This window comes from Argentina silus (assembly GCF_951799395.1).
Source record: "Argentina silus genome assembly, chromosome: 18".
NCBI lineage: Eukaryota > Metazoa > Chordata > Actinopteri > Argentiniformes > Argentinidae > Argentina > Argentina silus.
Genome location: NC_139672.1, coordinates 11,280,427 through 11,305,609, shown reverse-complemented (window position 1 = coordinate 11,305,609; position 25,183 = coordinate 11,280,427). Strand labels below are relative to the sequence as shown.

General features: G+C 42.8%; 1 protein-coding gene across 1 annotated transcript; it reads right to left on the bottom strand.

Annotated features, from left to right (window-relative positions):
• Nucleotides 1–1,647: 1,647 nt before the first annotated feature.
• foxq1a (forkhead box Q1a) lies at nt 1,648–3,321 on the bottom strand. Its single transcript, XM_083689916.1, has one exon. The coding sequence runs from the start codon at nt 3,107–3,109 to the stop codon at nt 2,147–2,149; it is 963 nt and encodes a 320-aa protein (XP_083546042.1). The 5' UTR covers nt 3,110–3,321; the 3' UTR covers nt 1,648–2,146.
• Between the last annotated feature and the right edge of the window lie 21,862 nt (nt 3,322–25,183).

Genomic DNA, 25,183 nt, shown 5'->3' with positions numbered 1-25,183 from the left:
CCAAACTTTTGACTGGTACTGTATAATAATACATAAAATAATACTAACAATACATTATTGAATATTGAATAAATATATATATTAATATATTTTATTATAAACAAACAGTATTCAGTTAATCCATAACCTAATAACATAACCTAATCCATAACAACATGGCCGATACACAGTGTTGCCATTTGTGTGAGAGAGTGCTGTTTAACAACAGGCTCCAATAAGCAAATCCACCTAAATCAAGAATAACCTACTATGGTAAATCTGTATATTCATGATACCAAACGAGTTATGATCACCGACTGTATCAAATGCATCAATATTTATATATTGTATCTATATGAATAGCCAATAGCCAATGTTTGATGACGGCATTTGTTTGTCCTCTTTGGTCCAGCAAAATGACCTTATAATCTGAGATGCCTCCTCAGCATCTTCAATCCTTCGTTTAATTTCCTCTTTATTTTTTCATCGTTTACTACTCTCTTCCCTCTCTCCGTCACTCCTCCCTGGCTCCTTTCTTTCTTCTACCCTCCTGTTTCGATGATAGGCATAATTGGCCTATGGGCTTCATCATAATGTATTGACCGTAATCGTGAATGTGTGTTATCTGACGTGCAAAAAAAGAGCTGTGGGCATCAGGTGCTGCAATTCGTTGTTGCAATGCATTACCAATGGAAGGCGTGTTATTAAAGGTGCAATCCTCCATTCGTGATTCAGCCAAATGGCTGGCCGGCCGTTTGTTTTTGTAGGCCTATTTAGAGAGATGGGGCTGGGGAAATGTGACCACTCTGAAATCGACTGAGCTCCGGATACAAGGACTAATAATCCATGAAATTGATATGCTATGTTTTACATATTTTAAAGCTGTAGCCTACATTGTTTATTTACAAAGATATTGTTTACAAACACATCCAATAAAATAACTGTATATGTTGTATGTACGATAAGATAGTGGTAGCCTACGAGGGTCATTTGGAATGTCATACTCTTCGAGATTAAATGGGTATGTATCATGAATTTAAATGACAGGACAAAAGCAGGACAAATCTCAGATTGTGCCTTTAAGATAAATTGATGTCTCTTTCGTTTAATGATCGGCCTAGCAACATCCATTGCAGTTCCATATTGCCATCATTTTTACGTTTATGTCTGACTACTCATAGCCTAATATAATATAAATCCACAAAACCGGCTGCTTACCATGCTCAGTGTAGTCCTTGTCATGAAAAAAACTGTTCTGCTTCTTTATTTAACCATTGTTTTGCAATGAGTAATTCACTTGAAGACGTACCTGCTCCTGTTGGGGTTTGTCAAAGATGGTTTTAAAGAGCGTCTTTCATATAAGCCTAGGCATTACAAGAGGCTTTTAACAACTTGGCAGGGAAGTAGCCCATCGAATAACCTTATTGGATCTTAGCCACCATTTGCATGTACCAATTAAAGGTTACGCACGAATTAGATGAGTCATGACACCCTTGCAAGCTGTCACTCCCCTACCTGATCCCGGCCGTTATCTTGTAACAGTAAAAAGGAAAATCAGTTAGGGTTAGGGTTGTGGGTTCCAGATAAAAAAAATATATAACCATGCTGAAAAGTTATTTCACATTTCACGTTGGGCATTAACACAGATGAAGGAAAAACACAACACTATTTTCATGTAAATATACACTTTATTTGTATGGGCTAAAACGTTCATCGTGTTTTCAAGAACAAAAACACAGGTCTAAACATACACACACTTTCGACTTTCACTTGAAGACATGCCAAATGTGAAGTTGTAAACCAGCATATTTTGAAGGTCAGGTGATGTAAAATTCAGCAACAACATTTAAACAAACCAGAAACATAAATAGTAGCATATGTACATCATAAAGTAAAACATCCATAATTTTACAAGAAAATGAACAGTGAACCTCAAAGCAATGACATATAGCCTACAGCTCCTTGCCATCACAATGGATGCGTCAAATTCCATTAAATGAGATGATTTATAATAAGGCAACGAAAAATAATATCAAACATCATCTCAGGCGACTGGTTGTCGAAATCAAAGCAATGCATTCAAAATGCATTCTGTTGAATATCTTGCAAAGTGTACAATAGTGCCAATCGACTACATTTATTCAATTTGCCACACCCCTCAAGTCCATTACGACAACATAGTGTCTATTTTGAATGGGTGGTACACATCTTGCCTTGATGTGGTTTGCATGGGATCGGCAGGCATTATCTGGAAAACTGTGTCCTTAGAAGTTGCGTCCAACGCAGCGAAACAGTTTTTTCTATAGTCCACCTCGGAGTACAGTCCACCACTATATGCCCTTAGCACATGCGCAGCGTATGAGTTCACATGGAACACCGATTGGGCGTATGGTAAGGTGACAGGTGGATTTCTCGCCAAATGGGGCATCATCAAACCCGTGAAACACGGCCACGTAACAGTGGAATTGTCTGCCCACTCTTGTCTCTTATAGGGCGTGCTGAGGATGCTGTCTATTGCGAAAGAACTTGTAAACTTTGCACTGGATCCAGTTTTAGTAACGACTGGTGACGTTGTGTTGTTTTGCGCGTCCTCGTCGGCGACGTGCTCAGAGACCTCTTGCTCTTTGCCTGCGTTTTTGTTGATGCGCTTTCTCCTGCGTCGGAACACTCCATCGGCAAAGGTGTATTCGCTGTGAGGATTCAGCATCCAGTAATTGTCCTTTCCCCATGGTCTGGACGGGTCCCGTAGCACTTTCAGAAAACAGTCGTTTAGTGATAAGTTGTGTCGCACCGAGTTCCTCCAACCTGTGTAGCTGCCTCTGAAAAAGGGAAACTTTTTCATAAGATAGTCATTGATCTCCGCCAGAGTCAGACGTCCTGTGGTGGAGTCACGGATAGCCATAGCAATCAGTGCAATGTAAGAGTATGGAGGCTTTGGTCTCCGTGTGTATGGCTTGCCTTTGGCGTCAGCGCACGGAGTGACAGGTGGCGGGCTGTGCGCCACGCAGTCCCCATCCGAACCCAGCTCCTCCTCGCCCGAGAGAGGCGAGCGCACGCTGCTCTCGGCATCGCTGCACAGCTCCAGAGACTTCATCTCGTAGTGGTTTCCACAGAACACTTCAAGTTTCATGTTTTGTATTTATTGTAGTTCACTGCAAGATATATATCCAACTTTTATCGGATGCCCAAGTCAAAACAGGCACGTCGTCAGAAAGTGAGTCTCTTCTCATTGAAGAAAGGCAATGCACGAACAGGTGTCAAAGCGCAGAGCGCTTTCAGTCAGAGATATCCTAAGAAGCACCCGATGAGATAACTGATGTCATACCTTTGGGAGCACTGAAGCCCGACTCACCTACTGGGTGTCTGCTGAGCCGTTTATAGCCGGGTTCACCTCAGGACCAACCCAAGGAGGCGGGGTCAGATAATTACGAATATTTTGGAACAACAAAAATTGCATACTGCTTTAATGACTCACCATAGGTAAAAGCCAATCCCTGTTTAGTATTTTACATTCAGGGTAGTATTTGTTTGGTAATGACATTAAGTTGAATAACCTTTTCACCCTTGTGATTTACGCACACATGCAATACCTTCTTTTTGCCTCACCTGTGTAATTCGATCCGGCTGAGGAGGCACCCGGAGTATTTCACCTGAGACAACCAGGTGGCGTGCGTTTCCTTTGCATCAGTTCTGTCACGAATGCCATTATAATGAAGCCCAATTCCAGTTTTGAATCCCTTTATGTTGATTCCTAACACGTTTACACAAATAATATCACCATGTACTGTATCATTTTGATTTGGAACATTTTAACAAGAAAACAAAATGGAATGAATCAAAATGTACAGTCTGAAGTCAAGAAGATGAAATACAATGTTTGCCGGGGAGGTGTATCGAATATCTTCTTTCACACTATATCGCTCTCTTGTATCTTTCTACTGACACGCGAGTGAAGGACAGCAGCATTCCAACAAATACATGAAAGGATCTCAGGTGTCAAACACCACAGAAACACACTCATACAGGAGGAATTCACTGTGAAAGCAGCAGTAGTTTAGATGAAAGGGGCTGTCAAGTGTCTCATGCTTCATTTATGAAGTTATTATTAAGATTATTATGAATCAGAATGAATAGTGAGGTATGATGTCTGAGCAAACTGCATTTCACTGAACCATTCATTTTGTGTGACTTGAGAGAGCTTACTTGCTGCTTTATTTGTTTTGATTATCCTTAATTGCCCATGAGTTGAATAATGACCTCCCTTTATTTAAATTCCTATGATGCAGGTGTGTGTGATTTTAGAAACCACGATTCGTGCAGAAGATATGACATGTTGTGTATCCTATAGGGGGAATTATGGTTAATTCTTCGTGGCGAAGTCGTCTTAAGTTGTTATGTCTCGAGAAGAACACTCACACTTGTGGATGTCAGAGTGACGAAGACAAAGTAAAAACAAATTGTCTCAGAGTGCAAAGTGAAGCTTTCAAGTGCTCTCACGATTGCACATCAAAGCCCTTGATTTCCTCGCAGCTGAAGACATGTGCATGCCAACTCCAGAACCCACATAGAGACCATTGTTGTTTGTTTTTCTCGCTCTCACAGATCCTAACTGGTCCTCCCCATTACTGAAGAAGAAGACTATGGCGGGCACGCTCTCTTGATGAGTCACACATTTCTTTTTAATCCCGATGACTCACTAAATAAATGGCCTTGAGTATTTCGGGTGTCTTTAAGGAACAGGGAAGTTATAGAGACATGAAGTGCTACCAAGGTGTCACCACAACTGTGAAAACGGAGGGCCCTGGAAAAGAGCCATGCGTGGAACAGGTTTCTGGAAGATATGCAAAGACAGAGGCAAGCCCCAATGCGCTCTGGGAAAGCATTAATAATAGCAGGGTCATGCACAGTTTAGAAGCGGTGAAGGAAGATCGCCCATGTGTGTTTGTTTAGCACAGTGAAAAGGCACACAGTCGATCTATCTCTCAGGTGTTGTTAGAAGCCAGCGCTCTGTGAAGTCACCTAATCCGGGGGATGCCCACGAAAGGTTACAACAACACAGGGTTGGCTGACACAGAGACTTCTATTGTTTGCCATAGTACTGGACCGTAACAGGCTCATACACCAAGCCCTTGCTCTCTCTCATTGTGGATGGTAATGTTAGGTGGCAGGGACTGTTACAGGCCTGGAGATGAACTTCTCCTGGATGTTTTGGAATCCCAATGTTGGTCCATTTTGGAGTGATACAGTTGGTGGTGGTTTGAGACTCGACACTGTCTTATGGGGGGGGTCTAACTTAAAAATGAAAAGTGAAAGACTGAATGACACCTTCATAAACAGGTTATAAGGCATGCATCGATGCTTCATAAAGTATTCATCGACAAATGGCATGCACTGTAAAGGTATGGCAAAAGTGTTTGGGCAAAACACCAGATGCACCTGTATATGTACACCGTTGTATATTGTTTGTGAAACATCTGTGTAGGTCCTCTGTGGCTCAGTTGGTAGAGCATGGCGCGAACAATGCTTAGGTTGTGGGTTTGATTCCCGCTGGGACCATATATACTGAAATGTATGCACTCATCGCAATGTAAGGCGCTTTGGATAAAAGCATCAGCTAAATGGCATATATATTATATTATGTCTTATATAGAGGTTATGAAGGCTTATAAGCCTTATGCTTTGATTACAGTTGGACCTGCTTTGGTATAATAGATGGCAAGGCAGTTGATCCCCTATCTACAGTACCAGTCAAAAGTTTGGACACACCTTGCCAAGAGTGTGCAAAGATGTCATCAAAGCAAAAGGTGGCTACTTTGAAGAATCTAAACTATAAAACATATTTTGGTTGGTTTAACACTGTTTTGTTTACTACATAATTCCATATGTGTTCCTTCATAGTTTTGATGTCTTCAATATTAATAATAATTTAAAATAATAATTAAAAAATAAAGAAAAACCATTGAATGAGAAGGTTAGTCTAAACTTTTGACTGGTGCTGTATGTCCGGTGACCCTTCTTCCAAAGGGACATACGGTAGACAGGGAGAACACAAAAGGCAGAAGACTCTGTACCGTTTACTTGAAATATGATGTGATATTCCCCTATAGCTAATTGCAACGCTTTAGTTCTGGGTTATTTTGCACCACACCTCAGCCCAGAATCCCTGCTATGTTTACTCCAGATGTATGTGAAATATTCTCCTCCCTCACACACTGCCGGGTTCAACTGGCAGTCACGCTAAACCGATTCACCCGTCCCCCTGTGGCGTTGGCATTCTGATTCTGTGAGAACACCACACCGTGCCAATAGATTGACATTGGTTGCCACCATTCATCCAATGGGGAGGGTTGTTTTGAAGTAAAAAACTTTCAAAACAGAAAGAAGGTTCAGTGTTTTTGGAGAAGTTGTTGGATCCAATTGTAAAGTGATGTCAACCTCGTTTGAATGAATCACATTTGAACCGAGCAATCACGTTTTGTGCGTATATAGCACATTTTACTGGAACTGTTTTGTTTTTACTGAAACAGTGCTGAGCTCACAGAGGGCACATGCCTGTGTGGCAGATGTGAAGCAGCTAGTGAGTGCTCTGTCCTTCGGGGCGTCGGTGACCTGGCCATTGGTTTGGTAAACTAGCATGGTTAGCGTGCTGCTTCGTCAATATAAATGTTATTGTGAACCAGCATAGTCAGAGTCCTCAACCTTCTATGCTTATGTTTATGTCTCCGTTTTATGTAAGCAGGACTACAATGAGTGTGTGTGTGTGTGTGTGTGTGTGTGTGTGTGTGTGTGTGTGTGTGTGTGTGTGTGCGTGTGTGTGCGTGGTATTTGCGTGTGTGCAGTGTATGTAGGCGTTTTGAGAGTGTGATAATCTGTTTGTGTAGTCGGTGACACCCAATCCGTGGTGAAGTCACTGTTGTTGAAAACCTCTGTGTTGACTGTGGATTTGCTGTAATCTGACAACACAATGGCGGAGGCTCAAGTGCTACGTATGCATTCTCCTCCTCACATGTAACGGCTTGTATGCGTGTGTGTGTTCATGTATACATCTTGATCCACATAATAATAGCCTGCTTGACATGCTGCAACGGGTGGGACTAGAGAGAGGGAGCGGGTTAAGACGCACATCGATCAACAATGACGTGATACTGTATTACTGTATTATTGTATTACTGTATTACTGTATTACACAAGCCGCTACGTAAAAAAAAACGTTGAAATGTACTCTGAACGGTCTACTATAGGCAGCTATATTGGGGGGACCGCTGACTGTGATTGGGGGAATGTAATTCAGGCCTGGGTTTAAATAGTGTTTAAAATCATTTCTAAATACTTATCTATGCTTGATTGATTTTGCCTGGCACGATGGAACACATGGAATAGTCCCAAAACGTGCAAAACGTGCCCATCTGGCGCTCCAGCAGGCAGGCTCAAGCAAATGCTTAAAGTATTGGAAAGTATTAGCCTACATCTTAACGGTCCCTCCTAAAGACCTCTTCACCCCCACTACCCATCTGTACAAGTTTCTCTCCTGTTAATAATAAAAAAAAAAAGAAAAAAAAAAGAAAGAATCCTTCTTCTAGCATTGTGACTGCCTATGGCCCCTGGTCCGAGCATTGATTACTTTATCTTATGAAGACTGATGGATAGATGATTCACTTACTTAGACAAATGTATTTGTTCTATCGCTTTGGATAAAGGCGTCTGCTAAATGCCATAAATGTATTAGCACTGAATGTGCTATGAATATGTCTGTGAGAGTATTAGCTAGCATCTAGTCATAAATAAATCATTAATGCCAGAAATGTAAATGTAAATGTAAATCTCTGTGTGGGAATGAAATGAGACATACCAAAAATAGAGCTTTCCATTGGTCACTTTAGTCCCGTTTTAACCTGATCAATGACAAGCCCTCAGACCCCAACCTTCGGTTTAATCAACCAAAGCTTGACTGACAGCTGCTCCCGCTCCAGTATGTCATTCTGCCTCTCACTCACACCTGCGTCAGGACCAGAGATTTATGAGGACGTTAGATTACATTCAGTGCCTTGCCACAGGCCTTAGATGAAATAAGGTCTCCAGTTAATGAACAGGTGTTTTACACATGCACACACACACACACACATACACCCCCCCCGCACACTGTTCACACGCGGAGGTCATGTATGGGCAGCACAGCCAGACTGTCAAACATATATCACTTTGATGAATACTGTCAGAATAATCATCAGGCGTAGTATCAACACGCTTTGTAAGTTATGGTTACTTGAGTCACGCCTTAGAACGTCACGTTAATCCATTCTTGAATTGAAATCAATTGAGATATGATTAGCCTTAGTGAATTAGGAATTTAAAGTTCCATATAAACAATTGAGTCATCCTAATACTTACTTGGTTTTGAGACATTAAGACAGTTATTCTACTCTCATTGAGGTATTCTGAAGTCATATTCAACATAACCGAGGGTTTCATTTAAGAACACGTGAGGGGATACTGACAGCCCATGGCTGTTTGCACTTTCCCTTTGGGGGACAGCTTTGTTATTGATATTCGTATGAAGATCTATCTCAAACTGACACAGCTGTGTGTGGTCAGTGTGCAAAAATGACATACCAGCTAGTGTTATTAATTTCAGCTCAAAGCGTGCATGTACATGCTGTACACACACACACCACACAACATATATACAGCAGGCACAGTACGTGTTGTAAATGGCATTCCCGCTCGGAATGAAGTCCAGTATTCATGCTCCTAACAGTGTCCGCATAAATTAAAACCACTCTCCATTGACAACCATATCCAAATAAACAGCATACTTTGGTTTACAGCAGATCTCTCCTCCGCCTGGGTTCAGCAGTAAATCATAAAAGAGGAGCAGTCACAGACATATGCCCTCTAATTCCTTCCCTCTGCCTTTGTGGTTGTTTCCAAAGCAACATGGTTTTCAGCCATTTCGGAATGCCCAATCAGCAGGGCCGAACGTAAACAACCATACTCTTAGCAGACTTGAGTGTTTTTGTAAGGAATGTTTGGTTATGTGTGGCTCAGTTGGTAAAGCACGGTCGCTAGCAATGCAAAGGTTGTGGGGTTGATTCCCGCTGGGACCATATATACCAAAAAAGTGTTTACTTACTGTACTGCGTGTTCCTTTGAATAAAAGTGCTAAATGGCATATAGTGTATTATTATAATGTTATGAATGAGGAAGGGGTAAACGTATGGTGGACAGGATGTATGAACAGTGAAGAAATACATAGTTTGGTCATTCACTTGTCAGGTACTGGACCATATTTACACATAGGGTTGATGTCGTAGAATCAAATACAGGTGCAATGCTTTTAAAGACATTTAGACATGTTTGTTCGTTTTCCTATTCTCTTCAAACTAACAAACAGGTAATACACTAGGCTGTTCAAATATATAAGAGGGAAGATACAATGCAGTAATGGGTTAAAGTGTTTGTTGAGGATAAACAAGCTAGGCTAGCATATGGGATATGGCAAATAATACATGAGAGTTAGATTGCATGGCCACATATGCATCTTGTGAGTTATGTCTGGCCCATTGGTTCAATGATATTGTTCAATTTCCATGATACAATGATAGGAAATGCACAGTAATTGTGTGGTTAGTTAAAGACTATAATACAGTAATCTATGTAGTTTCATATATCACATTATACATTGATCATATTGTCATGTCAATGTTTGGGTCTTGTAATGTTTGGGTAGTTGATTGAGGTGCATTCTAGTAGGGTGTTTTCTGAAAGCTGACATTTTACATATGTTTCGGGGAATTCATGTATGTTTTCAAATAGTGTATGAATTCGGGATCATTGGATGGAAAAGTTATGTTTATTTCTGTGTTCTTCACAGCCAGTAAGAGACATCTAGAAACGTCTGTAGAGGGTAGAGAGAAAGCTTTAATCTGTTGACTTAGTAACGCAGTAATGTAAACTGTCACAGCTAATTGTCTGACCTGTCTAAAAAGTAACTTCATCTCTACCTGCCATGCAGTAAGTCTGCACATCTTCAACTGAAGGGTTCTGTCTCTCTCACTCTCAGCAAACAAATACGCATGCGACGCTGCTGATAATTTAAGAGATGTTCAGATGTTTCGCTGAAGATTACGTGGCCAAGAGCGTTAAGTTCACTCAGACAGTTTGCTGAGTAGGGATCAACACAAAGGCTCAAAATAGACACGGAATCCCATGCCAATTCCAGACATTCCTTGGTATTATTTATGACAGCTAGTGCATTTAAACCTCATTGTACAATCCATTCCAACCTAGTATATTTCATCAGCTAATAATGAAGGTGTTTTGACAGCTCTGTTTTCAAACCGCCTTTAAGTACCTAAGTGTCCAAATGAAGCGTTCTGGTTTTGCACAAACATGCGTGTGTTCACTGTAATAATAGCATGTTTCTTCATATAGTATAATTGTTTCCATTATCGGTCCCACCTTCTTGTGTCACATTTTGTATCTGCTTTTGTAACCACTTCAGTAGAGTATGGAAACAGACGCTGTTTTCTTGAAGATTCTGTCTGGCAATCCAAACCCTGTCGCACCTTTTAAGCACTGATCTTTATCATAATTGTGTTGAATCTAACTGTATGTTTATACTAGAGCCAAGTGTTCAACTTTGTGTTTTTGTAAGTAATACCAAGGTCGGCTTTCAAGAGCTTTTCAAATGCTCTGACATACAGTAGTGCAGGGGTATGAAAACTGCAGTAAACAAGGCTCAAGTTGTCTCATGTCCCCTGATGTGAGAAGCAGCAGACAGTGAGAAGGAACAGGTCCCTGCTTGTTGGGCGTCTTTAAGAAGTTTCTATTTCGGTGTTGTGGTCTCCTCACTTCAGAACTATGATACATGATCTGCCAAACAGATTGGAACAAAAATGTATCAAAACCGACAATTAAAAATAACAATGACGGGGAAGGTTATCCACAGGTGAAGGCAAAAGGTGTTTCGATCGTGTTTATCTCTCAAAGTTCGGCTATTTTAAACGGAGCAGCGACCATACAGAAATACTGTTGTGGAGTCCATCGATACTCGGCACACACAAGGTCAAGGTGTCGAGCGGTAAACGATTAGAGCTCCTGCCTCCTCTTCGCACTGCCAGCAAACAATTGGTGGAATGAACGCTGATGATTTACTGCTCTCTCAGACTGCAATTAGACAGCAGTCCTTTCAGGCCCTAAGCCACTGCTTGTGATGGATGGGGACGATAGCATGCAGCACAGATTATTTATGGACAGAGAGGCGTAAACGACCTTCTTAAAGAATATTATGTATGATCGATAGATACCATTGCACCATGCGCACATTTTGAAAACACTATCTCTGTATGTATCCTTGACCCAAAAGCGGACCCGGGCTCGAGGGTAATGCTCCCTTTGTTTAAATGTTGAAATGTTAGTTTTGTTCCCCAGTCATTTTTATAAATCTGAAATGTCTTCTGCCCAAAACAACGCTAATTTGATTAGCTTAGGCTGGACTCTGGAAAGGGGCTGGAGGGCACAGTGGTGCAACGGTTAGGCGGGTGCATCTCGTGCAAGCCCTCTGCGTGAGTACAGTGTTTGGCTCTTTCGTGTTTAGACAGACAAAAAAAGGGGAAGGGGGAGGGATACGCTGCCAAGAAAGCAGCACTGTAGGTGAAGCTGCCACGGGAGACGGAGATCAGGGATACGATTTAGCTCGCGCGAGAAAAAAACAAAACCTCAGCGTTGAATGGTGGTCGCGTCATAACAGGGCGAGTGATAACAGACAGCCAAAGAGTTTAGAAAAGGGATCCATCAATCCCCTCTCTTTAGTCCTCTGGGTGGTGTGGTTCTGGTGGAGGGGTTAGCGTGTGGAGGGACTAGCGTGTGAGGGGCCAGGCCAGAGAGACAGGTCTGCGTAAGCTGTTACTGACAGGGCACCGGTTACTTTAGCAGCTGGGCTAGGATGGCTAACAACACCATGGTGGAGAAAAGGATAAGATAAACATCTCTTCACCCATTCACACGCCAACCACCAATGTCAAACTGCTCTAGGTGGGCTTTGAAGCTTGATGAAGTCCAACTCAGAAAATTCAGTCCAAAAGCATTCGGTGAATGTCTGACATGATACTAAATGTAACTTAATCCTTAATCCTTCCTCTATGCTCTTGGAACTCCACATACTGGTCCATACAATAGTTTATTCTCAAATGAAACCATAGGCCGCAGCCGATTTCAGTGTGATTTATGTTTAATGATAGCAAAATTGTACTGCCGGCAGTGACCATAGTCATATCACTTTTGTACCATAGTCAGCACTGTGATGTTTACACTAGACGCCTTCAACTCTGTTTCTGAAATACATGATGAGGTGCCACTGATCCCTGGTGATGCCAGTTCATTTACTGTAATGAAATAACAAGGACAGCAATGCAACAGTGATATGTTTATGGTTGTGCCCTTTTCTCTCAACCCAATTTTTCAATTAGGACACAGTTGCCTGCTCTCTCCATGTGCAAATCCTATGCCAATTTCCTCATCTTATGTAAGATGTACCATCATGGAGAAACACCAGTGAGCAATTACATCAGACTCTATCATGGAGAAATCCTGCCAGAGAATGTAAAAGATGGGAACGTTGTCATTCGGTTTTATTACGTAGTATATTGTTCCTCATAAACTGATATTTTCTGACCTATAACAGAAAAAAAACACAGGTACATTGTGTTCCCTGCAAATTCAGAAACCCTAAGAACAATCCTACCTATTGGATCAGATATTCTATTTATAAACAGATGCATTCACCCCTGACACACATTCTGTGGAGTAGTACAGTAGATATTCAGGCAACGGATTATCCTTATTCACTGTTGATTATAATCCTTTTTGAATAGACAGTTATCTGTCAAACACGGTTGCCACACAGTATCAGGAGAACACCCAGTTCATTCTCACCTGTAGGTAACCTTACTATCTTGTCGTTTTAATTGACAGTCTTGATACATTTTTGCTGCCATCTGTTTGGCTGCTTGTGTACCTCAGCCCAGAGGCTAATAGACCACATAACCAAAATAGAAACAACTCAAAAGCCGTAAACAAGCATGGACCTGCTCCACCTCTGACTTAATGCCTGCTATGCACGATGCCACAGCATAGGGGTGGGGATGCATTGATTTGTCTGGAATTGAACAGTATTGCGAAATGTAGCACTGGACAGAGACCCCTATAAATGTTACGTTATGCAATAACCCATTGCAAAATAGTTCGACAGCCAGGTTAGTCAGAGGCTTGCAATCACTAGTTTACAGTAATTTGACTGATCGCAATCTCCGATGGTGTCATTTCATGTTGCCAACTTGCCAGAAGATAACTTATCAACGTATCATTTTATTTTTCCCATGTACTATTGACGTTGTGTCCACAAAGTTTGATATCAGTTTGTTGAACTTCCCTTGTTTGATCTGAGGGCAGAAATAGTCTGGGAGGACATTTTACATAAACGTTGGTTGGTGGGTTGGTGGCTGTTTTGCATGATGCTGGTCAGACGCTGTTGGTGCCGCAATGTCGACAGTTGAAAACCAGTGTTGAGCATGGAGTTGACCGACGGTTAACCCTTAATTATCCATGGCCCATTTACTCTTATTTCCCTCTCCAATGGTGACAACTTCAATGCAATCGCAATTATATTCAAACCAACAGCCTGGGAAGGCAAATGCAAAACACTACTGCTGCCAGGTACCTTTGTCTTCCAGCGAAAACATATAGTACTTTTGCAGTACGTAGTAAATACAAATGAATGTAATCTATATGCAAATGATGGTGAGATTGGCAGGTTTATTGGACTCCAGCTTGTCACCATGAAGAACTGGGAGACCTGCCACAGACCCAGTAAAGTAAATAGGTAGACTTTTTCAACTGTCAATCATCGTACTGCTTCCCTGCTCGGCTAAGTGTCGCGAATATGGAAAGAGAGTTCTCATGACAAGAGCCTCGCCTCCAAGGCCGCACAATCTGATGAACCTTCTCACCTTTGTTTGTTTAACCCGACGAATCTCACTTTGTCTCAGTGTGTGTTTGGAAGGCAGCCATGGAATGTCAGGTTCTAATCTCTACACTGATAGTTACCCTACCCATATATGTTGTATTTTTGTTAGTGTAGGAATTGGGTAGGTTTGATGTCATAGACTCTGGCAGTTTGCCCACTGACTACCGTGGGCAGTTATTGGAATCTATTATCTGAACAGTTGCGTGAGGCTACGGTCTGATGCTCTATGCTCAAACGTTTTGAAACTGGGATGGTGAATCAACGTGTGGGAGATGACTGGTCTGATATGAAGTCTTTTGTCACCTGATCTGATTTCTCAGAGTTGAGACACTCAAAGCCAGAACATCTACAATAGCTATAACATAGATAACTCAACGATTAATGTAGGGTTCTTGTTCAATTAGTGAAGAAATATATTTGTCTTATTAACCTGTTGTTGGACTTTGAGCTATGCCACTTAAACATTGAAATTGATATATTAATTCATAACATAAATCTAAATTCCTATATGTCTACATGTCTTCCCAAATTGAACAGACCCTCCATTTGTGTAACCGTGATTTATACGTGCGTCTATAAAATCAAAGGTCCTGACCCTGACACCTTGCGTGTTTTATTAACCAGAGAAAATGACTATTTACAGTGAGCTGTTAAAAAAGGTCTTTAAAAGGTGTCAGCAGGGCTTAGCCTGCCCCAGCAGTGCTCAACTTGTTTAGCCTGTAAAAGCTTTCAGCTCGGGGCCTCCTTCGTGCAGACGGGGAGAGAAGAAAAAGAAGGCCAGAAAAAAAAAAGCACTGTGACGGGATCCCCCTTCAGGTGAAGTGCGTTTAGATAATATCACCCTTTACTACAGAGAACCTGTTTGGGTTATTTTGAAATGAGAGAAAAGAGAGAAAAAAAAAACTCACGGCGTTCGACAACAAAGGGCCCTGCGTGCAAACGGGAGGAGGAACTCCCTTCAGGTGAGTGCCTGGAAACACGGGCTTTGCACGAAACCGACGCAGGTTCACCGGAGCACACCTTCTTTTTCTTTTTTTTTTTACACTCGGGAGTCAATTGGAGGGCACTTGTCATTTCGTAATGAAGATTTTTAATACACCCGCCGTTCGCTGTGGTGAATGGCGATGATTGTGATTGCTGTAGATGCAGACACAGATACAGACGTGGTTGTTTGGTGTTGTTGTCAAGCACTTTGTCCTTTGATCTTCGTTGACCAAACTGTCACTTAGAAACGAAATGAGAGACACACAACCTTAGCTGATATGACCCCTGAACTGTTGCGTGTCTTTGTGTGTGTGTGTGTCTTTATCTGTGCGTACGGTATGTGTTTTCTCTGTGTTTATGCAATGTTCTCTACATTATGGACATAAATGAATTAGCGTTTTTTAGATCTTTTGGTCTTAAACAGAAATAAAAAGCGAGGTCTATTGGTAGTTTGGTCCTTGCAAGCTCCCATAAACAGATCTCCCAGGTGGTCCATTTAAGTGTGTGTGTGTGTGTGTGTATGAGTGTGTGTTTGTGTGCACGCGAGTGTGTATGTGACCTGTGTGTGTGTGTGTGTGTGTGTGTGTGTGTGTGTGCGAGTGTGTATGTGACCTGTATGTGTGTGTGTGTGTGTGCGTGACTGTGTATGTGACCTTTGTGTGTGTGTATATATGTGGGTGTGCGAGTGTGTATGTGACCTGTGTGTGTGTGTGTGTATATATATATATATATGTGTGTGTGTGTGTGTGTGTGTGTATATATATATATATATATGTGTGTGTGTGAATATGTGTGTGTGTTTGGGGGGGGTGCGGGGGTGGGGGAGTGTGAGGAGCAGACTGCGTGCGGAGTTAGTGCCTGGCTCTTCTGGATGGCGGTGCAGCTCAGCGGAGCCAAATGCAAGCTGACAGCTGAGTTTAACGATATTTATTTCCAGGGCATGCGTTGCCAGACCTGTTCTGGATCTGCTGCCGGGGCCTGCGCTCAGCACAATGTGCTGCGTCTGGTGTATGTTTGCCCGTGTGTCTGTGTTTGCGGAATGTTTACAGCATGTGTGATTTGTGTTTGCCTACGGCGTACGTGCGTGGGCGGGCGCGTGCGTGCACACGCGCGTGCGCGCCTGCGTCTGCATGGCGGCGTGTTTTCCGTTGGTCTGTTTATCCACTCCTCTGTGGATCCGTAAGAGAGCGCGGGGGCGCGTACGTGATGTCAGTAAGTAATGGGACTTTTATTGCTGTATGAATGTACACAGACTCTCCTCCAGGTGAAGAAGCCTGCTGCTACCTGCCATCCGGGGCAGATTTACACTCTCTCTGCTGCAGCCCATCCGTCTCCACTCCCTGCCTGGGCCCTACAGCGGAGCTCCATCGTGTCAGCACCCTGTTCAACATCACCTCCACTACCAGGCCCTGTCATAAGTCATGTTCAGTCCTCCTCCATAACAGCCCAACACCCCAACACGCTCTTCTACCGTGGGACCACACGGACTGACACAGCACTCAGCACAGCGGTCTAGGAACCCATTGACTGAACCCGGCTCGAACACCTCATTCAGCTCGCGTGGTCCTCTGTGCCTCAGTTGGTAGAGCATGACGCTAACAACGCTTAGGTCGTGGGTTCAATTCCCGCTGGGACCCTATACACTGAAATGTACACACTCACTGCAATCTAAGTTGCGTTGGGTAAAAGCGTCAGCTAAATGGCGTATGGTGTTGTTATTATTATATTATATATTAAGCGCTAATCATCGAGCTCTTGGTTTGTGTGTTCCTTTTCAATTGTTATTTCATATGGAGGGGTTGGATAACGGCAATGCAATATTCTTCAGGGAATCATTCCCCTCCAGATATGAAGAAAAGGAGAGACGTGTTCACATCATTGTGTTTTAGAGTATCACTGTCACGTTAGCCACTCTCCTTAAAGATAGTGAGGTCAGTCACAGTAAACTAGAACCTTCCCTCCTCTCATATTTCGTATGGGTTTCATTCATATTGCATATGATGCTTTACAAGGAGTTATGGCATATAGGTTTACAGAGCAGTATATATAGCAACGACGGGGTGTATCGTTTATCGGTAAAAAGGTGGTGTATGATCACACATCATTGAATGAATGAATGGATTCATGTTGGTGTGTTATCACATGGGACCCTTAGCTGTAATGCAAAACCTTTTTCAGCTTCATCGCAGGCTGTTCTTTCTTCATAGCCCACACCTTGTTTCCATGGTCGCCATGGGTATCTTAATTGACCTCCATGTTCAGGTAAAGAACCATACCGTATTGTTTGTGTGGCTTTTTTTTTTTACCTAGCTTGTGACTACTGCAGCTACCAGATGAGCAGTCCGCTCAGAGACCAGTGTAATGACACCTTATGAAGGTCAGAGGGTCCAATTGAAAATACGTTAAAAATACTTAAGCTGCGCTTGATTCAGTCATGTGTGGTACAATGGAACCAATGAAATACTCCCAAACATGTCAAACCAAGCACCCTTCAAACACTTCAGACAAACTGGCCGATAGGAAGGTCTGTCAAGTATTTGACAACCTGTTTTTGCCCCGTGTCTGATTTTAAAACACTTGAAAGTGTAGATGGTGAGTCATACAGTATTTGTGAGTGATGTGTAGGATGTTCCTCAGAACTACAACCGTACTGAGCAGTTTCCCAGTTCAAAGGGAGATTCCCTATAGCTAGCAGCAGCAGGCACCCTGGTGATTTCCTGCTAAGGACACCCTATGTTTGTGTATGTTGTGTGTGCTGTAGAGTTGATCTGGTACCCCAGGTTGTTGTTTTGTAAGGGGGAACCCTATCTTACCTGTTTTTGGTGCTCATAAGTGTGTATACTACGTGTGTGTGTGTGTGTGTGTGTGTGTGTGTGTGTGTGTGTGTGTGTGTGTGTGTGTGTGTGTGTGTGTATGTATGTGTATGTGTATGTGTGTGTGTGTATGTGTGTGTGTGTGTGTGTGTGTGTGTGTGTGTGTGTGTGTGTGTGTGTGTGAGAGTGTGTGTGCTGGCGTGCACGCGCGTGTGCCTGTGGGTACCTGTATGTTTGGTCGTGTTTGTGTGTGTGTGTGTGTGTGTGTGTGTGTGTGTGTGCGTGTGCATGTGCATGTGCGTGCCTGTGTGTGCATGCCTGTGCGTGTGGGATGATGTTTCAGTCTGGGTGTGTTCGTGTTTCCCCACCTGAGCAGTGTTACCGTCCTTGTTTTGTCCGCGGCTCCCTATTTCATTTCACTTACGGTCTAAAAATAACCCGGCCAATTGTTTCGGAATGAAAGAGCCCTTCCCAGCTCTGCTCTCGCCCCTGAGAATCCTGCACCATTTACGTCGGCGTTATGCTGTTAAAACCGTCAGCTCACAGGCGTCATCACGGACGTCAGTCAAAGGAATGCCACCACACAGGAAGTGATGTCGTCTTGGGCTCACGTCTCCACCTGGGTCTTCGCTCTGCAGGTTGTCTTGGTCACATGATTACAGGAACAAAGCAAAGCTGTAACTCCCGTACAGTATATAATCGGTATTCTCTTTATAAAGAAAGCACAGCTGCTTGCTGCGGATGCTGGATAGGAAATGTGGCTGTGTTCCAACGATAACATTATTTGGATACACTGTATGCTGTCCAGTGTATGACACTCGACTGTACACTATTGCTCTACCAATCCATGGCACATATCACAGTATTGCATCTATTGATTGAAACAAACTGGAAAGTTACTTTTAATGGAATTTAACAGTGGGTCAAAATAGTTCTTGGTGGATATGCAGACGGGTCGGGGTGTTGCTTTCAATTCACTGAGTGAATTCAAATGAGGAAATTAGCAACCCAGATGCTACGGGTCGGTAGCCTTCAAGGGTACACCACTGGTGGTTCTGCCCAGCTGTCCCATGCATAGACACCACACACCCTACAGTCAGACCATGCCTGCATGACAACCGAAGGCTGGGGGTGTTTGATGTGGTTCTGCCCTGCTGGCGAGAGTGAAGGCCAAAGCGAGGGGTAAAATAATCCTTCGCTGATTTCAGAGTGGAGAGCTGTTGAGTGACATGTACTATTTGGCATCCCTAGAATTTGACTGTACCCAGATCCCGGAAAAATACACACATCGGAGGCAACATTGAAATAGGCTGTGCATGAATTCCGAGCCAAACTCTCCAACATACATACAGCACCAGTCAAAAATGTGGACACACCTTGCCAAGAGTGTGCAAAGCTGTCATCAAAGCAAAAAAGGTGGCTACTTTGAAGAATCTAAAATATAAAACATATTCTGGTTTGTTTAACACTTTTTTGTTCACTACATCATTCCATATGTGTTCCTTCATAGTTTTGATGTCTTCAATATTAATCTACAATGTAGAAAAGAATACAAATAAAGAAAAACCATTGAACGAGAAGGTGTGTCCAAACCTTTGACTGGTACTGTATCTCTGACCCCAATGTAGCTAAGATGGTTGAGCAAGCAACATTCACATGGTGTCTCATCTGCCAGAATATATGTCTTGACTTTAGCTCAGTGGGCTAATCTGTTGTTGAATCACATGGAAGACACTGCAAAGACGCTGAATGTTGAAAATCGGAATGTTATTTTCCTTTTCTCCTCTCTCGGTTTCATTTTCTCCCTAAATCAGAGGGAATACACTTCAGGAAAGCATTGCACTTGAAGAGGCATTATTTAAATACATGGGCCTTTCTACATCATGCAAACTCAAGTGCGTTTCAGAATATACGGTGTGTCTAGCATGAAGAGAATGTAAACAAAGCATGTGATATGATCCTCACCATGGTCCGTGGTTCCCGTGGAGACATAGATTGAGGGAGCGTGCATGGTGTTTGATCATGTTCCACGTTACCTGTCCTGCAATGACCATCGAGAGCTGATTTGCAAATGACAGCCCTTTAGATAGTTCATATATTGGCCATCGTGTCACCTTACTGGTGATTATCCCATGGAGCATTTCAACTTCCCTCTCCTCTACTACACAACAGAGCTATGGAGGACATTCTGTCCATAGGACCATTTTTATTTAACCCCTGTTTATCCAGGAAGTCCCACTGAGGTCGAAAAGGGAGACCTGGCCAAGAAGGCAGCACAAGCTACAATCAACGAGAACACACACACAACCAAGACCGCAGTAGCCTGCATGGAAAGGTGGATGCAGATACAATATAAAGTGTGTGTGTGTGTGTGTGTGTGTGTGTGTGTGTGTGTGTGTGTGTGAGTGTGTGCGTGAGTGTGTATGTGACCTTTGTGTGTGTGTGTATATATGTGGGTGCGCGAGTGTGTATGTGACCTGTACGTATGTGTATGTGTGTGTGTGTGTGTGTGTGTGTGTGTGTGTGTGTGTGTGTGTGTGTGTGTGTGTGTGTGTGTGTGTGTGTGTGTGTGTGTGATATAAACAAAAACAAATCCCTATTATAATTTGGTTGCTAGCAAAACATAATGCTACTACAGCTTTGCATTCTGGGAATGCGACACATGGCAGGACTGCCTCTAGCTGGGCCACCTGGTTACCATGACATCCGTCTGCGACAGACTGGGGGTAGAGTTGTGTAATCGGCCACCAGCCGTAAGGTGCGTGAGAGTACCTGTTCCACCCCACTGAATGATTCATTCCCCTGTCATCAGATTAGCATCGTCATCAGATAAAATGGCATAAATCTGTTGTCTATATAAACATTGGCGATAAAGATTGGAGGAACATCAGAGCGACATGAGGCCAGATAGATAACTCCTCTGGATCGGGCCCAAGCCTGGCTAGAGCAGGGCCAGTACTGTGCAGTACCTACCAACTGGGCCTGTGGAATGTATCTGATAGAAAGGTCTGATAAGGTCAGAACCGTCGTCACTTCTGGTGTTAGGGACCCTTATGGCGTGCAGGCGTTTGTTACAGTCCAATACTGCCACACCTGATTCGAAAGATAAACTGATCATTTGACGCAAGCAAAAGCTGGTACACCTTGAGTCTTCCTCAATACTTTATATCCGTTTGGTGAAACCTGTTAGCTCTTCCTGATGGGGGGGTGGGGGGGGGGGGGGGGGGGGGGGGGGGGGGGTCATCCAAATAATATGCACAGTGAATCTTAGACGAGATGAAATGAATGAGAATAATTCCGATTATTCCCACTGATAACTGCAGGTAACTACACACCAGGTGGCTACAGCATGTATTATTTCGATGTTTGTTTTGAAACACCTGCTAAGGCCTGCCTCCCGATCAGTACCCACATTACGGAGAGAGAGAGAAAGAGAGAGAGAGAATGAGAGGGAGTGTGCTCTCGCAGGCTCGTGGAGGCGGTGACAGATCGCTGAAACATAAACAAGCTCAGACACAAACAGTGATCTCACGCACAGTCGACCCAGCCTACCTCCCCGCCTCCACACTGAAAGGCAGCCTGTTTCAATAGAGGAAGGTCAGGGAGTGCAACGTAAGAGTTACAACAGGATACCTTGTTGATATCTTGTTATCGATGGATACTTCCACTTTTTCCACGTAGGTCGATCATCACGGTCCTGACACTGAAACAGTCCGTTTCAGTCACCTGTGTGTGTGTGTGTGTGTGGAACAGTAGTGGTTCGGTGAACCTCTAGCTGGGCAATGAGTATCCCCTGCCTGAGACCTTGAAGACTTGAGTTCGCTGTGAAAGCTGGTAGTGCATAGGCTTTAGCTCAACTGGCTAACACAGTCTTGTGGCATGCAAATGACCTGGGTTTTGGGACCCTTTCACTCACACATCAGCCTCTGCTCCTTTATAAATAACAAAGAAACGTAGTCCTCAATCACCTACTACTGGTCTTCTGTTTTGAAATGCTCCGGGGGTTTATCTAAGATAAGGGGGTTTATCTAAGATAAGTATATTGTCCGTAAATCCTATCCTTAACTATTAGAGAGGAAAACGAGAAGAAAAAAAACAGACCCGAGATTAGCGCTTAGCGAGCAACTTCACATTTCGTCTTCATGTTCACGTTCAGACTCTCTGCTAGGGACTTCAGCGCTACCTTTCCCCAGGAAGCTGGCAGTGGGACAGCTTCTGAAAGGATGTTTTCTTTTCTAGACCCTGTGTTTGTCCAGTGTGATGCAGGGAGGTGGGTTATGTTGAGGTCAGAGGGGCGCCTCTGTGAATCAGAGCTTCTATTTTAGATTCTGGGACGGGACGGAGGGAGGGTGTGTCCCTCTCTTGAGGGTCTTTGGTCTGTCTCTTACCTTTGACCTTTCGAGTAATGTCATCAGGGATAGGAAGGGCACCAGAGCAGGCCCGGTAAAAAAAGGGAGAGGAAGTGTCGTCCTTCGTGATGTCACAATGTCATCATCAGTGACCCCTTTCTTCTTTTGATTTCCAACGCCTCTCTTCGCTGTTCCTTGAAATCGGACATGTTTTTTTTGTAAATCACGAGTGTCCAAAAATGCAATTTCTTATAGAGAAGATATCACAAGGTTCTGACTCGGTTTGGGTTGGTTGAGTGACATGTCATACCGAGACTAACCTACCATCCTCCTCTCCTCCTAGCTCGGTGGTGTGTCTTTAGCAGTGGTGTTTACTTAAGCTAATCGGTGCTTTTGCATTCTCTAACATACTACACACACGCAGTTGACTTTGAAGTACAGCAACAATAATAGGAATATGACTGCCACCTATAATGCCTTTAGATGATCTGGGAACTCAATCAAGAAGCGTGAAGTGGCCGTGGGTACACAATGGAGGGTCGGAGTCAAAGAGGCAGGCGCGATGAAAGGACTTCCTGCCTGCTGACCTCATGTCATTCCAAGCCCGTCACGTTACGGAGCGAAATCAAAACAAAGTCCTTTGTAAAATGATCCCCATTCAGCGCCCAAACCCTTTGACAACAACAGCCAACAAAACAACAAACGCTGAGGCGAAAGGGCAATAAAAAAACAAAAGAAAACGGAGGAAAAGGTCCCTCACAAAAGCATTGTAACCTTAAAAGAGAGGAGGAGGGAAATATTGGGCTTTCTTTTATTTTTGAAAGGTTGGGCACACCTTTCCAAAGCCAAGGTCATTAGCTCTTGCACTGTAACCATTTTGACAGGATAGCCATCCAGTAGAGGTCGGTTTTTAGACTCTATCAGATATTGTAAACCAGATATTTCTCTTATTATATTCTAAGTGAGATGATCTCCATCATTATATGCCTACTGAAGTCTGAACACGCTCCTTTTAAAAATGATTAATTCATCAAAATAAATTAGAGGACATGGCTCCCAGGATAAATGAATGACATTCTGCTATTCGCGTGGAAGTAATGATGATGGATATGATTATTATTTCATACAGAGTGCTGTATATTGAGTATGAGAGAGAGAGGAGGAGGTACAGTATACTGTAAGCTCCTCAAAATCCCATGAAGTTATGGCATTCCTAGCCAAGGTTTTGGTCTTGAGAGGCAAACACTGGTACGAGCCTGAAAATATTTACACAGTCTCCTATTTCAAGAGAGCACGAAAATATGCCTTCTGGAATAGCTGAAATTCCTCGTAGACATACCAACTATTTTTTTCAACCAGCGCAGGTGCAACGTGTTGACCTACACATTCAAGTTTGTGAGTATTTTATGAGGCCCGGTCAGATAAGAAGAATCATATGAAGCAGACTCTAGGTTTATGACATCTTTGAGTTTAGAAACATACAAACAGACACACACACTCTGCATAGAATGGATCTGCCTATTGCATGTCAACCAAAAAAAAGAACAGAAAATAGTAGGATGCTTTGTGGACAGACACATTGCCAAGCACAATAGGAGAAGACAAGAGCTCAATGGAAGAGGATCCACAATGGTGTGTGTCTACTGTCCATTCAGAAAACTCTACGATAGTCCCAAAACAATGTGAATGGAGTGTGTTTTGAAAGGAAAATAGATTTAAAAAAAAATGAATGAGAGAAGCTTTCAGAGCATTGACAGCAAAGGATCAAAGCACAGTATCACTACCACCATGAGACAGTGAAAAGTGATATTGTCTAGTTTATTGTTATCTATGGAGTTGCGGTGTGTGTAAACGTATTGTGTATGTTGTAGAATTCGGGGAAGTCACTCAATGCAACTGTGGGTGTGGGCCTACTGAATATCTCAATGCCAAATCAACGTAGATGATGTCTATCTACACAAATGGTACTGGCGCCACCTCTCCTGAGCTGTGGAAAGGCTATCCTTTTAGACATCTGTCCTATTCACTATGAGCTATATATGCTTTGGGTCAGATTTCATGATTGTCAGTATTCTGTATTCATGACAGCATGATTTCTGACATAGAAGACATTTATACTGCATTGTTTGAGCTTTGCAATGCAAAATTGGATTACAGCCCAGTTTAAGTTGATATTTAACTGGTAGTCACGATGAGAAACAACTGTACAGTGTGTGATGCATACTTTCTTACGAGGGATACTCTCTGGTACCTACCTTGGTGAATCCAGCAGAATTGGTAATTACATTACCTGGCACTATATGGTACATCAGGGTGCTCGTGTCAATGAATCTTAAACAAACCGCAAGTGTAATTCATATGCAATTATCAGGTAATAACAGTTTTACCCCGTACTTTCTTATTAAATACCGGTTTAAAACTGGACAATAGAATAAGGCATTACCCACACTTCAAGCATTTCTTTTTCAACTTGCGATGAATGTAAAATCAGTCATGAAAATTCCACTTGTAGACCACACACATTACCAAACAGCTTACATACAAAGGTAAAACCCCATGGGCATTTTCACTGTTGATATCCGTTCCATAACCATACCCATTAGTAAGCTCCATGTTTATAAGTGGGAAATTCTGCTCCATAAACACTATGCTTGTAATTGCGTTACATTGATGTCTATGCAGTTGTTTGGCACTGCTATTTCTATTGCGGTCTAGCTACGGGAGAGGAAGAGTTTTGTACTTTACGACAGACTTCAGTAAACAAATAAGGAGAATTCAAAAAGCGTATGACTTTTTTTTTGCATAGGAAAATATTATTCCAACTCCAATTACAAAGAGCCTTTCATTATGATTTTCTTGGCAGAAGTTGAAAAAGGTAAAAATGCCATCAACATGTACTATAAGGATATAAAGTGTCTGGCATTTATGTTTTTTCAGTTTATTCTGTATTTATGGGCTGTGTGTGTTTTCAAGAGGTGCCTTCAGGTGGATTGATATCAATGAAACTTTGCTACGGTTCTGTGAGTATAAAGTAT

Excerpts from the sequence above, each read along its gene's own strand:
- foxq1a (XM_083689916.1), bottom strand. The coding sequence starts at position 3,109 with ATGAAACTTGAAGTGTTCTGTGGAAACCACTACGAGATGAAGTCTCTG.